Source organism: Dendropsophus ebraccatus, chromosome 3 (genome assembly GCF_027789765.1).
Source record: "Dendropsophus ebraccatus isolate aDenEbr1 chromosome 3, aDenEbr1.pat, whole genome shotgun sequence".
NCBI lineage: Eukaryota > Metazoa > Chordata > Amphibia > Anura > Hylidae > Dendropsophus > Dendropsophus ebraccatus.
In genome coordinates this window covers 51,288,987-51,302,118 of record NC_091456.1, presented here as the reverse complement: position 1 = coordinate 51,302,118, position 13,132 = coordinate 51,288,987, and the positions used below count along the sequence as shown (strand labels likewise).

Genomic DNA, 13,132 nt, shown 5'->3' with positions numbered 1-13,132 from the left:
CTACATGGAGGCATAAATTGGCTGCTCTCATACACCCTGTACACCATGATTATCGGGGCTGATTTCTCCTACATTTTTAAAGTATTGTCGTGTATTGTTTCTATGGATTAATAAAGTAATTATTCCATTTAGTTATGTTGCAGTAGTTTGGCTTTTTTTGTATATAGGTTATTTAGTATAGTTGCCTTAGACTGCATGGGACTATTTATTGTTATTACCCAGCATTTGTACTATACATTTCCTCTACTGGTACTGCGGGAAAACCCTTCGGGTGTTGCGATGAGATAAAGAGATAGAAGAATGGATGGATGGCTAATCAGAACACAGAAACAGCTTCCTCTGTGTTGTGTGTGGTATTAAAACTTACCAAACCAACACAAGAAACCAGGGGTATGTAATGAACGTAGCACCCGGAGCATTTGTATTCTATATAGGTTGTTGAGTCCTAGGGTACCTTTATATTTTATAGGTCCCTTTGTCATGCATTTTAATTGTTTTTAATGGTTAGGGGGCTTTGTGCCCATGTGTTTGCCTTATGTATGTATATATATATATATATATATATATATATATATATATCTTTTTGATAATCTTATTATGTGAATAAAGATTTTTTGTATGTTTACTTAAATTATCAGTTGTGGTGTGCCCTACGTTCATTACATACCCCTGGTTTCTTGTGTTGGTTTGGTAATATGTAATTCAGGTATGTAGTAGGAGCACCCCTTTGATGCAGGGTGGTGCAGAATCCATTGCCTTCTTATGGTATTAAAACTTGGTTCCATTCTCTTTTTGTGGAACTGAGCTGCATTACCACATCCAAGCTTTGGAGGAGAGTGGCGCTGTTTCTGGAAAAAGGCAGCTATGTTTTTGCAAAGCTTGATAGCCCCTTTAATTTTCACCTGGTTATATATGTGAAATGTAGAAAGTCTTTTCCACTGTTCTCAGTCCCTGGTCACTATGAATAATGTGGTAGAAAATACCCTTTATTATTCGGAAAACATTGTCATCTACTGAGGTTCCCTATGGGTAACATAATTGGTTGTGGGCCCACTGAGACTCACTCACCCCCCTAGGCTGAACCCCTACCTACGCCCCTGGGTGAAACATATGCCCGTGTGTCCATCAATAGGTGCACAATGCTTCTAGAGCTCTGGGTGGCGTCATGGTGGCGTGGTCGCATGCGCTCTCAGGTATGTGAGGACGATTTCCCAGGAACACGCGGTTCTGATAGTTGGACCATGTACAATCCTGTGAATCCCGGAACCCTAATGAATACCTATGAAGAAAACGGATTCTAGTAACCCTTGCAGATTGTCACCAGGAGCGGTATCAGACATGGCCGCCAGTCACGGGAAGGGGCGGATTAACTTTACCATAGGCCCCGGGCTGTTCACCAAGCCTGGGCCCCCCCACCCCACTGTAACTATGGCGGCGCTAGCCTGGCGTTCATAGTACAGTATAGATAATGTCATGATGTCCTGATTTGTGCAAAATTGCCATAAAAAAACTGTGATTTTTTTGCAAATCATGGCGGAAGTGTAGACAGGAGACAGTACACCACTGAAAATATAAGTCTTTTTGGGTGGTCATGGGCCCCCCAGGAGCTCAGGGCCCCAGGCTGCCGCCCGGAACGCCCCTATTATAATCCACTACTGGTCACGGGGCCTGTGTACACATCTCGGGAGCCCCCTTTAAGATACTTCATGGTGGATGCAACCTCTATAATGCTGGAATCACATAGAACAGGCTTTTTTTCGTTGCCGTTTTTGAGCCAAAGCCAGAATTGAATACAAAAGTAAGGAGATAATGGATAATGCAAAGGAATCCCACTTCTCCTTCCTCCTGGACCCACTTCTGGTACTGGCTCAGAAACTACACCAGCAGTTTTCCAAGTCAAAAAAAGCTGTGTGTGATTCCTGTATAACTAGGACTGCAGGGCCGGCTGTTCCGGCACTGAGGGAGTTAACCACAGCACTGTGTGTGTCCATTGAAAAAAAAAAAAACCTGAAGCGTTGCAGGCGGGGAGGAGGGGCCCGGCCTGTGGGAGAGAGAGAGAGTGGCGGCCCGACCTGGGCGGGGCCTCTGTTGCGTCACGTGACGGACGGGCCCCCTGAAACAGGCGCGCTCCCGTCAGTCACTTCTCGTATGTTTACTATAGCGCGCGCGGCCGCTGGCCGAGTATAGATGTGGGTGAGCGCGCTGCGCCCTATAGCGCGTCTTCTGGAGAGCAGCGGTACCGCACTGCACCCGATGTATATAATACCGTGGTGCCGCAGCCATGCTCACAAGCCTTGTAGTACATTCCTACATGACCCCGGCCCCCTTTATGTTACCCAATACCGCAGAGGGCTGGCGGCTGCGGGCCAATAGCGACCTGTACGGAGCTCCCGTGCGCGTCCCCGAGCCCTCACACGGGCAGCGGCCACTGCGGGAGCCCCGTCACAGAGCAGCGCCGGCCATGTGCTGCTCCCTCCTGGCGCACACTGCGAATTATTCACACCAGGCAGCTGCGACAGTGCGGGGCTCCGGCGGACCTATATATAGTGGGAGAGGTGTCACGTGAGCAGCAGGCGGCAGTGTACAATAGTCCCAGCACTGACACTGCTGCTGCTTCAGCAGGTATCATATGGGAGACCCTAAAATATGTGTAATGGGCGCCCATTGCTTTCAATGGAAGAAGCACAGTTCACACTGTGAATTGTGGAGGAATGTGTGACGCCATCTAGCCCCCTTAAAGGGTTTTATTAGTGTCAGTGACCACAACTGAAAGTAAAGTCCAAACTAGCCAAGTGTGAGGCAAAAATCTGAGGCGACCCTGGAAAGTTCTGCTGTACACTGTGGGCGGAATATAATGGTACTTTTACATGAAGCGATAATTCGCCGAATTGTACGATTATGATTTTGAATGAACAATGTTTTTTTTATAACGATCAGCGTTTAGACGGAACGATACATCGTACAGAAAAATCGTTTTGCGATCGCTTAAGCCTGTCTCACACATAGGTGAAATCGTTGAAAGACTGTTTACACGGAACGTTCTGCAAATTTTTTTCGAACGATCAACGACGATTTGAGAACATGTTGAAAGATCAAAATGAAAGATTTCTCGCTCGTTACTTGATCGTTTGCTGCGCTTACACGTACGATTATCCTTCAAATTTGATCGTTATCGTGCAAAAACGAACGATAAATCTTTCCGTGTAAAAGGACCATTAGTGTGTATTCACACACAGCAGATGGCGGGTCTCTTGCACACAGCGTTATCATGCACTGCGGCAGGCACAGGCCCAGCTCCCTGCAGCAATTCACAGGAGAACTGCAGTGGGAACATTAAGGGCCCTATTACACCAAAAGATGTCTACAGATTTTTTCAGCCAAAGGGCCCTATTACACGGGACAATTATCGTGCTTAAAATCGTTAAATCGTTCGAATTTAAACCATAATTGTTCTGTGTAATTGCAGGCAACGATCGAAAAATCGTTCGTATGTCGTTGATCGTTGATTCAGATCTGAACCTAAAATTATTGTTAATCGTTGGCTAATTGTTCGCTGTAATTCCGCGTTCGTTCGCTCAAGTTCTGCATTTTTTCACTAATCACTCAGTGTAATTGCACATTGTCCATTGTTTTTGTGGGATCAGAAGGAATAAACGATCATAGTAACGATCGCAATAACGATTGTAGTAACGATCGTAACTAACGATTATTGTTCTGTGTAATGCTGCGTTTACACGGAACGATCACGTGCAAATTCGCACGATAACGATCGAATTCGAACGATAATTGTGCGTTTAAACGCAGCGAACGATCAAACGACTAACGAGAATTTGTTCATTTTGATCTTTCAACAACTTCACAAATCGTCGTTGATCGTTCGCAAAAAATTCGCAGATCGTTCTGTGTGAACAGTCGTTCGCCGATTTAACCAATGTGTGAGACAGGCTTTAAGCGATCGCAAAACGAATTTCCGTACAATATATCGTACCGTCTAAACGCTGATCGTTATGAAAAAAAAAACAAAAACGTTACTCCGACATTGTTAATCGTATGATCGGGCGAATTATCGTTCCGTGTAAACGTAGCATTTACACACACAGATTATCTGACAGATTTTTTCAGCCAAAGCCAGGAATGGACTATAAACAGGGAACAGGTCATAAAGGAAAGGCTGAGATTTCTCTTTTTTGCAAATCCATTTCTGGATTTGGCTGCAAAAATCTGGCAGATATCTGTCAGATAATCTGTGTGTGTAAATGGCCCCTTATATGGTGAACGATTTCAGGTTAACGATAAGCAATCTCGTTTGCGATCATTTATCGTTAGTCGTTAAAAATCGCTCCGTGTAATAGGACCCAAAGTCAGGAACAGACTATAAACAACAGGTCATAAAGATAAGACTGAGATGTCTCCTCTTTTCAAAAACTATTCCTGGCTTTGGTTGAAAAAATCTGTAAAATAATCTGTCAGACATCTTTTGGCGTATCGCTGCGAATCCACAGTGATACTGATTGCTATCAAGCCAATGTATGTGTATTCTCACTGTGTGTTTGGTGCGACTTTTACATGCGAGTTTTGATTTTCATATGATTTTCACAGGCAAGTTCAATACCACAAAAAACGCAGCTACTTTCATGCGAGTTTGATGCGAGTTTTTGCGAGAAATAAGCAGCGATACGGTACGTGTGAAGGCACCTTAACACCTGTACCTGAATAAACCCTATAGCTCTGTTCACATTGGTGTCAAGAATCTGCCCAAGAACTGCTCCATTGAACAGTACCTGATGGACCCCAGTGGCTTGCATCTGTCCTCCTGTTGTATCAACATTAGGGGGCATTCACACATCCACAGAAATGTGCACGGACGGTGTTGTGTGCACTAGACCTTGGAGATCCTGGAGGCGTGGTCCTTTTTTGAAAACACTGCCTGGTTCCCGCGCTCGGTGGCGGTTTCTTCATGTGCAGTGGTTCGCTATATGCACTGGAGGTGGGCCCGAAACCCCCAGTTTAACAAAAAAAAAAAAAACTCACCTCGGTGACACGGCCAGGCTTGACTGTAATGTCACCAGGGGGAGGGGATATCATTATACTGGGGTGCCAGCCCTGCCTCCAGTGCATAGAGCAGCCCGCTGCACCTGAGAAACCAGCACTGAGCACGGGAACAGGGCGGCATTTTGTAAAAAGGACTGCACCACTGGGATCTCAGCGCCGGCACCAACGAGATAGTGAAAAAAAGTTTTGCTTCTCCTAATGGTACATTTGCTTTAAAAGTTTGCGCTAGTGTACTGACACAGCTGCGCAGCTGTGTCAGTACACTAACACAAAATGTTAAATAATTTTAGAGCTCCCGACATAATAATTAACCATGCTCTGAGGTCCGGTCCACAGAACACTGTCTGTGTATGGACACATTTCTGCAGACGTGAGAATGCCAACTAAGGGTAGCTTCACACGTACCAGATCCGCAGAGGATTTTACGCTAAGAGTTTGCAGCGAAATCCACCGTAGATCCTTTACTGTAAAGCTGAATGGTGACCCTGCCCCTTTAACCCCTTTAACCGCAAAGTCGCAGCGTGAAATCCACTGTGGATCCGGTACGTGTTAAGCTACCCTTATGGTGCGTTTACACAGAGAGATTTATCTGACAGATTTTTGAAGCCGAAACCGGGAATGAATTTAAAATGAGGAGAAATGTCAGTCTTTCCTATATGACCTGTTTTCTGTTTATAGTCTGTTCCTGGCTTTGGCTTCAAAGATCTGTCAGATAAATCTCTCTGTGTAAACGCACCATTAGAGATGAGCGCAACTTGAGCATTCTGGGATCCAATCATTCGGCATTTGAATACCCATGGCTGAAGAAGTTGGATGCAGCCCTAGGGAGTCCTGGATTTCCTGGACTCCTTAGGGCTGCATCCATCTTCTTCAGCCACCGGTAGTTACATGGCGAATGATTAAAATTCAGCATGCTCGAGTTGCGCTCACCTTTAATTAATATTTTTTATTGTTTTGGAATTTGTAAAGAAGGTTCCAGAACTCGTGACAGATGTGAACAGGGCCTAAAGCTGATAAACACTACTATGGGTAACAAACCAGTGTTTTTATAGAGCATTTAAAGGACATATCCAGCGAAAATCTTTTTCTTTCAAATCAGCTGCTGTCAGAAAGTTATATAGATTCGTAATTTACTTCTATTAAAAAAAAATCTTGTCTTCCCATACTTATTAGCTGCTGTATGTCCTGCAGGAAATGTTGTTTTATTTTCAGTCTGACACAGTGCTCTCTGCTGACACCTCTGGCCGAGACCGGAACTGTCCAGAGCAGGAGAGGTTTTCTATGGAAATTTGAAAGAAAAAGATTTTTGCTGGCCAACCCCTTTAATATTAGAACAACAGCACATAGAAAACAAGTAGTTGGCACCGCTTCAGTTCCCACTTTCGGCAGATGATCCGGCAGACCATCAACAAAAATAAACCCCAGACTGGAAGGAATACACCACTTCCTGCAGGACATACAGCAGCTGATAAGTACTGGAAGACTTGAGATCTATTAATAGAAGTAAATTACAAATCTCTGGCACTTGCTGGGAGCAGTTCATCTAAAAGAATTTCTTTTTGTGAACTAACCCTTTAGGTAGCTATTAAAGAATGTAAATACTCCATATTTTGGGATTTTTTTATTTGTTTCACACAGTGGGGGCCCACAGGCAGAAAAAAATCATGCTCACATGAGGTGGGCATGGTTATCAGCTAGCTTTATAATGGCCACATGATTTCACAAAGCCACAGTCGCCCATTATGTTATATATTTGTGATTGAATTCATCCGCAAAAATTTACCTGTAGTTCATCCATAATATTATGCGTATTTTGTACGGAGGTATCAATGTCCACAATAAATACAGATTTCATAGGCTTCTATTGGTGTGTCCATGCGCCAGTTATGGTCCACCACTTGGTCCTTTTTCATGTTGCGATCTTGCGTATTTGTGACAAAGCTGCACAAAAAATCCTGAAGCTTGTGGCATCGTCCTAATGGGGTATATTCAGTCTGAGTGCCTAGAGCAGCTATAGCTGTAAATATGGTCCTGCAAACACTGATTGTTTTTTGCTGCACAATTTTGTAGAAATCTGCAGCCTAAAGCCATCCCCACCCATATGAAGGCTGTATGTGCCCTGCTACCCCACCCATAAGGCTAGGGTTACACAGTAATGTGTGGTAGTTTAGGAGGTGCAGTAAGATTCTAGGATTACTGGGACTGGGCTGATGAATCAGACTACAGACAACTTTTTACATTTTTATATTTACACGTTCCGTACATACGGTCCTAGCACAGACTGTATACTTCGGACCGGACCTCAGAACTGCCGGCATCGTCATTCATCATGACGCCGTGAGCTCCAAGATTGTCATAGCATGTCAGTACAGTAGCATGGAGATTAAACTCTCGGAGCTCCCAGCATCGTAATGAATGATGATTGATTGATTGCTTGACTGTTGCCTACTCAGCTGTATGTTTCCAGCATTTTGTCTATGTGGTTTTAATAGATCATAAAGAAAGATTTTTATGGTAATGCCGTATATTTATATTTTATTTTTCTCCACATGTGGCATCTATATTAAAAATGTCACTAAGGGACATATTACACGGCCCGATCACTATAGTAAATGAGCACCGATCTGCTAGATATGCTTACTGAGACTATTACACGGCTCGATTATCGTGCAGGGACATTGTTAGATGTCTGTGCAGCCCTTGCTTTAAAAGTCAAGTTTATACATTACCTCTTTTTTTCACTTCTGCACGCTGTCCGCAGCCTCCTGTGGAACTTTAGAGCCTGTTTCTAATGTGACAGGCCACTCAACCAACCAATGGCCGTGGTGGTCCCATCCTGCCCAGTGATTGGCTGAGCAGCCTGTCACTTCAGAAACCGGCTCTGAAGTTGCAATGGCGGTTGCGGGGAGCGGAAAGAAGCCAGGAGGACTTTGGAGAGCATGGAGAGATAATGTATGAACTTCATTATTTTATTTACAGATTCATTAGCTGTTGGTTCCACATCACTATTACACGTCGGCCGCTCATCACTATTACACGTCGGCCGCGTATCACTATTAACACATATTTCATGGGGAAAATGTGTCAGAATGCCAGTACCCAGATTAGCCCGAGTAATTGGGACTAATCTACACCCAAAGGTGTTACTAAATACATAGTAAAATAAATAAAAATGTACTCTTGGAAAAATACTTCTGGAGAAACCTTTTTAAATGATACAATTCTGCTAGAGATGAACAAACCTCGAGCATGCTCAGGTTCATTCAAACCCAAATTCTCTGCATTTGAATACCGGTGGCTGAAGAAGTTGGATGCAGCCCTAGGGAGTCCTGGAAAACAAGGATGCAGCCTATGGCTATGTTCACACAACATATTTTTTTGCATTCATACGGCCGTTTTTGCAATTTGCAACAACGGCTGTATAAATCTAAAAAAATACGTTGGCCGGGTGTCTATGGGATCCCGGCCGGAGCGTATACACATAGTATACGCTCCGGCCGCTAACCCTCGTGGCACCGCAAAGAACTATCAGTTTTCTGCGGCCGCTATTCAGTGAATAGCTGCTGTAGGAAACCCTGTCAGTGCACACTATGGAGCGAGCGGCTCCAGCCGCAAGCTTCATAGTGAGCTGTGGGGAGCTCTGATGCGGGCGCGTGCTGATGCGCCCCGCATCAGAACTCTGTGGCGGTGAAGATCATCCGTCCAGTACTGCAGTACCGGCCGGGATGACCTTTGCAGAGACCGGCCGCTCCGTAACCCAGCTGGGTCACGGAACGGCCGGTCTCTTACACCATATAAACATGGCCTATGGCTGTATCCAGGTTTTCCGGACAGCCTTCGGGCTGCATCCAACTTCTTCAGCCACCAGTAATCAAATGTTGCACGCTCAGGTTCGGACGGACCCGAGTGTGCTGAAGATTCCCTCATCTCTAATTAAGATCTGTTACGACATGAACCAGTAGAGATTTTGGAATCTACAGTTCTGCCCCATGGTGATAAATCACAGGCAATTATAGCACTTATGCAATTGTATATATTATATATTCCTATAGTGTCTCACAGAATGGATTGTGTGCATACAACTGTATGTGACTGCCGCTGCAAAAATTACAGTAATCTTGGAAGACCACAAAAGTACATGCGTTCAGTTAAATCCCTATAGGACTCAATTAAAATAGCATTTAATATTAAACTGAAATTTTATATAATATTGCTATAAGATTTTCAATTGTTGTTTTTTTTTCCCCAGAAAAAAAATTCTCCAGTGCTATAGAGCAGCGTTTCCCAACCTGTGGCTCTCAAGCTGTACAAAACTACAACTCCCATCATGCTATGATAGCCGAAGGTATGTTGGAGGTTGTAGTGTTCCAATAGCTGGACAGACTGACAGGGAATGGAGGTTGTAGTTGTATTTTTTCAACACTGCTGTACGATGACTTTGACTAGTAACTGAGTCCAGTTGTGACAAATCAAATCCTCACCCAAGCATGATCATATAAAACTGTATGTTGTATGCTTTGTAAACTGCAGCTCTTGTGGAACTACAAATCTCAGCATACCAAGTCAAGTTCTAAGCAGCTTTATGAAAGTATAGGAGGAAGAAGAGTATTTCCTGGAATATTATTATTTTTATTATGAATGAAGCAGTGAGTGGAAGCCTAATCCCCTGCCAACCCCTGTGTATGAGCTGAGCTCACACTGTACACTCATTGCACTCATGGGCTTGGCCAACACGGTGGAAACATTCTGGGCACAGGATGAATTATAACCACTGCACTCGTCATCATTCACACACAGAAACAAGTTCCATTGACCATGCTAGGTCTTGGGAGTGGTGGTCAGTGGAGGGCACCCTGCATCTCTGTGTGGTTAACTTTCCCAGACTGACCAAAAATAGGGCCGCCAGCAAATTCCTAGTGCTGCTTGCGGAGCTTTACGAGTAGGCAAGCACTAAACAAGGACTATCTTAATGGGTCTCTCCCTGTGGTCTAGTCTCCTTCATATACAACTGATGAATTACTGTTGGGATATAATTGGCCTTGTTTCAGTAATGTTCTAAAATGAGGAAGAGGTGTCATTGTAATACTCTGCCTCAACTTGGGTGGTCCTGCCCCCAATTTCATTGAGTGCTGCATCCCTGACCATAATGCTCTTCCCAATCAATCTGCCCTTATTTACAAGGGACTTTAGTATGCACAGGGGGTCCTGTTACCTTCAGCTGGCAGCAGACATGGCCTCTATATCTGCTGTCATACACATAAGCAAATAGACTGGGTTAGTTGATAAATAGCCTATGTTTATGGCCAGCTTTAGGCTATCACAACAGATGCGTAGCAAGGGAAATACATGCCTATAGTGTGTTCTTCATGTCTGGATAACTTGAGACAGGTGATCAGACAACACTTGTCATATCTACACTGGAAGTAATGATTCATCAGGACTTAGGCAGCATGTCTAATGCCTGTCAGCCTGGGTCACCCGGATGATAACTACTACAGATGGCCACAACATGCTAAACTTCTACAAGTACTTCTCCAGTAATCTTCTATAATGGCATAACTCAAGCATGGTAGCTGGACAGGATATACCTAGATTATAGTCTGCACCTGCTTCCTTACAAACAGAAGAACTAACAGAATAATACCGTAAAGCACTTGTAGTTGTAAAAAATTTAGTTGTCACTCAAACTCTATATCACAGCTGTCTATGGCGAACTCCTGGCACAACTGCAAAATGGCAGTCACTGACCTCACCTGTAATAGGAAACATGTCTGTCGTCTATTATTATCAACATTAGTACATACATAAGTTATTAAAGGAAACAGTTAAAGCTTATGGACACTGGTGGATGACATAACATTGGTACCTGATACACTGATATTATCAATATTATATTATCAATATTATTGGGATATTAGTACATACATAAGTTAAAAAATGTAGTTGTCACTTAAACTCTATATTACAGATGTCTATGGGGAACTGCTGGCACAACTGCAAAAGGCAACTGGGTAACTAATAGTAGTCACTGACCTCACCTGTAAAAGTCTGTCATCTATTATTATCAATATTAGTACATACATAAGTTATTAAAGGAAACAGTTAAAGCTTATAGACATAACAGTGGTACCTGATACACTGTATATACAGATATCTGGATTTCACACAATAAGTGTATATATATTTACAAGCCATTGCATTGCGCATCTCCACATCTGGACTTTTCTTGGAGGTATTCAAGTTATGGGTCCCCAGCTGCTGAATAACTTTCAGGCAAAATAAGTTATGCTACCATAGAAAATGTGTCACACGTTGTGTCCGTGCAGCTATGGAGTAAGCTCTACACCCAGATACATCACCATTGCACTGCTGGGGGTTATGCTGATGGGGCAACACCTGTAATTTTAGTATTTTTAGTAACTTTAGTGTTAAAGTAAAATCTAAAGCTTGTGAACAAGTTAACCAGGTGATAAGAAAGTGCCTAGAGTGGCCTGGAGGTCCAAGCAAAGCGGGAGAAGACAGAGCACTATGCTGGGAGACCCCATCCCTTTGACTCTCTGCTGGAGTAACACATTTATTAGACATATAAGCGTGAGTGAAAGTGAATGGCAAGTAAAACAATTCCGCTTCATTGTATGTCTCTTTCATACAGCTAATCCGGTTTACACATCACGCCTACATAATTCAATAGGACTTTCTAGGCTGAGAGTATAAAAGGTATAATGGTGTGTGGGTGAAATAAAGATTAAAAAAAAAAAAAAAACTGGGAGTAGGACATTTCCAGCTCCCACTGATCTGCCTGTCACTTTGCTATCTGGGAGGTTTTTTTTGCAAGGGGATTTGATTTCAAGCCTGTGCCCTACAATACCTTGTGCTGTCCAAATATATTACCAGATTATAGACATCTGCACGAACAATTAGATACACCTCTCATAAGACAATGTGGCCAAGAAATCCCCTCTGTCACACACAGAACACCCAAGAGTCCAAACCCAGAACTACCAGATCCAAGATGAGGAAATGTAATGATGAAAGAAGAAGTGGCATAAGAGTGAAGAGGGGAACATACACCCCCCCACCCAAGGAAAAGGGGTACAGTCAGGGTTATTACATTACGCCAAAGTCTCCTTATGACACCACATAATCCCCATTCCCAGATCCTGTATGCACACACATAAACAGTCACCCTGCCAACCCTTCCCTGCCCTCCCTTTGCTCTTCAGCAGTAGCAAGATCACAACACAGCCAGTGCCATTTGCCAACATCCCACTCCAGAGAGTCATTTCTGTTCTTCCCCAGCTTTATGTTACTGCATGTAAGACAGCATATCATTGTACTTACCATCAAGTCCCTTCTCTCATGTGCTAAGCCCCAATGAAATGGAAGATGATATTTTTTTCCCTGTATCCTTAAAGGAGGGGACCTTTGAGATCACATCAGTTCCCTGCCATCAGGAACTGAGAGTGTAATAATCCTTCTGGTGTGCAGGCATTCTGCAGAGTGCTGGAAGCTCTCACAATTACATGACTGTTTCTATTAAGCAGCTCCATCGTCTTCCATGTGGGTGGTCTGCCTCTCAATAGGCAGGACCTGTCAGCGTCACGTGACTCCCAGGAACAAGAAAAGAAGAAGAAGAAGAAACACGGTGACCTTTTTAATACAATAAACTTCTACAAGAGAAGGCAAAGTAAAGTCCTGTAACATGTTATGCGCACTAGCCCGGCCATGCAGGCAAACATACTGTTCCCTATCCTTTCATCTATTTGCCAATGCAAAAAAAAAGAACTTATAAGCATACAGCAATGCTCAGGAGTGAGAACTGCAGAAAAGAGAAATGAAGTTGGAGGAAATCTCATTTTATGTGCACTATTACGCTAGAGATTTTAAACACCTTTTTTTTAATTCCTTTTTAATAACTAAACATCTTTGCAATGTTACCTAGCGTGTAGGGAAACAACCATAATCTGAAACTATATTTAAAGTTGTGCTAGGGCTAGGTGTATCACTTAAAGGGTTATGCAATATAAAAAGTTGTGATCCCTTCACCTATCATGTGAATGGAGGAAATTTGTCCCTAGAA

The 13,132-nt window shown here is 43.4% G+C and overlaps 1 protein-coding gene across 1 annotated transcript in view; it reads right to left on the bottom strand.

The window, feature by feature from the left end:
- PTCH1 (patched 1) overlaps positions 1-12,560 on the bottom strand; it is an 88,756-nt gene extending 76,196 nt beyond the window's left edge. Inside the window, exon 1 of the mRNA XM_069961750.1 lies at positions 12,394-12,560. Coding sequence (XP_069817851.1) covers positions 12,394-12,396 — 3 coding nt within the window. The 5' untranslated portion in view covers positions 12,397-12,560. The remainder of the gene's footprint in view (positions 1-12,393) is intronic.
- Positions 12,561-13,132: the final 572 nt, after the last annotated feature.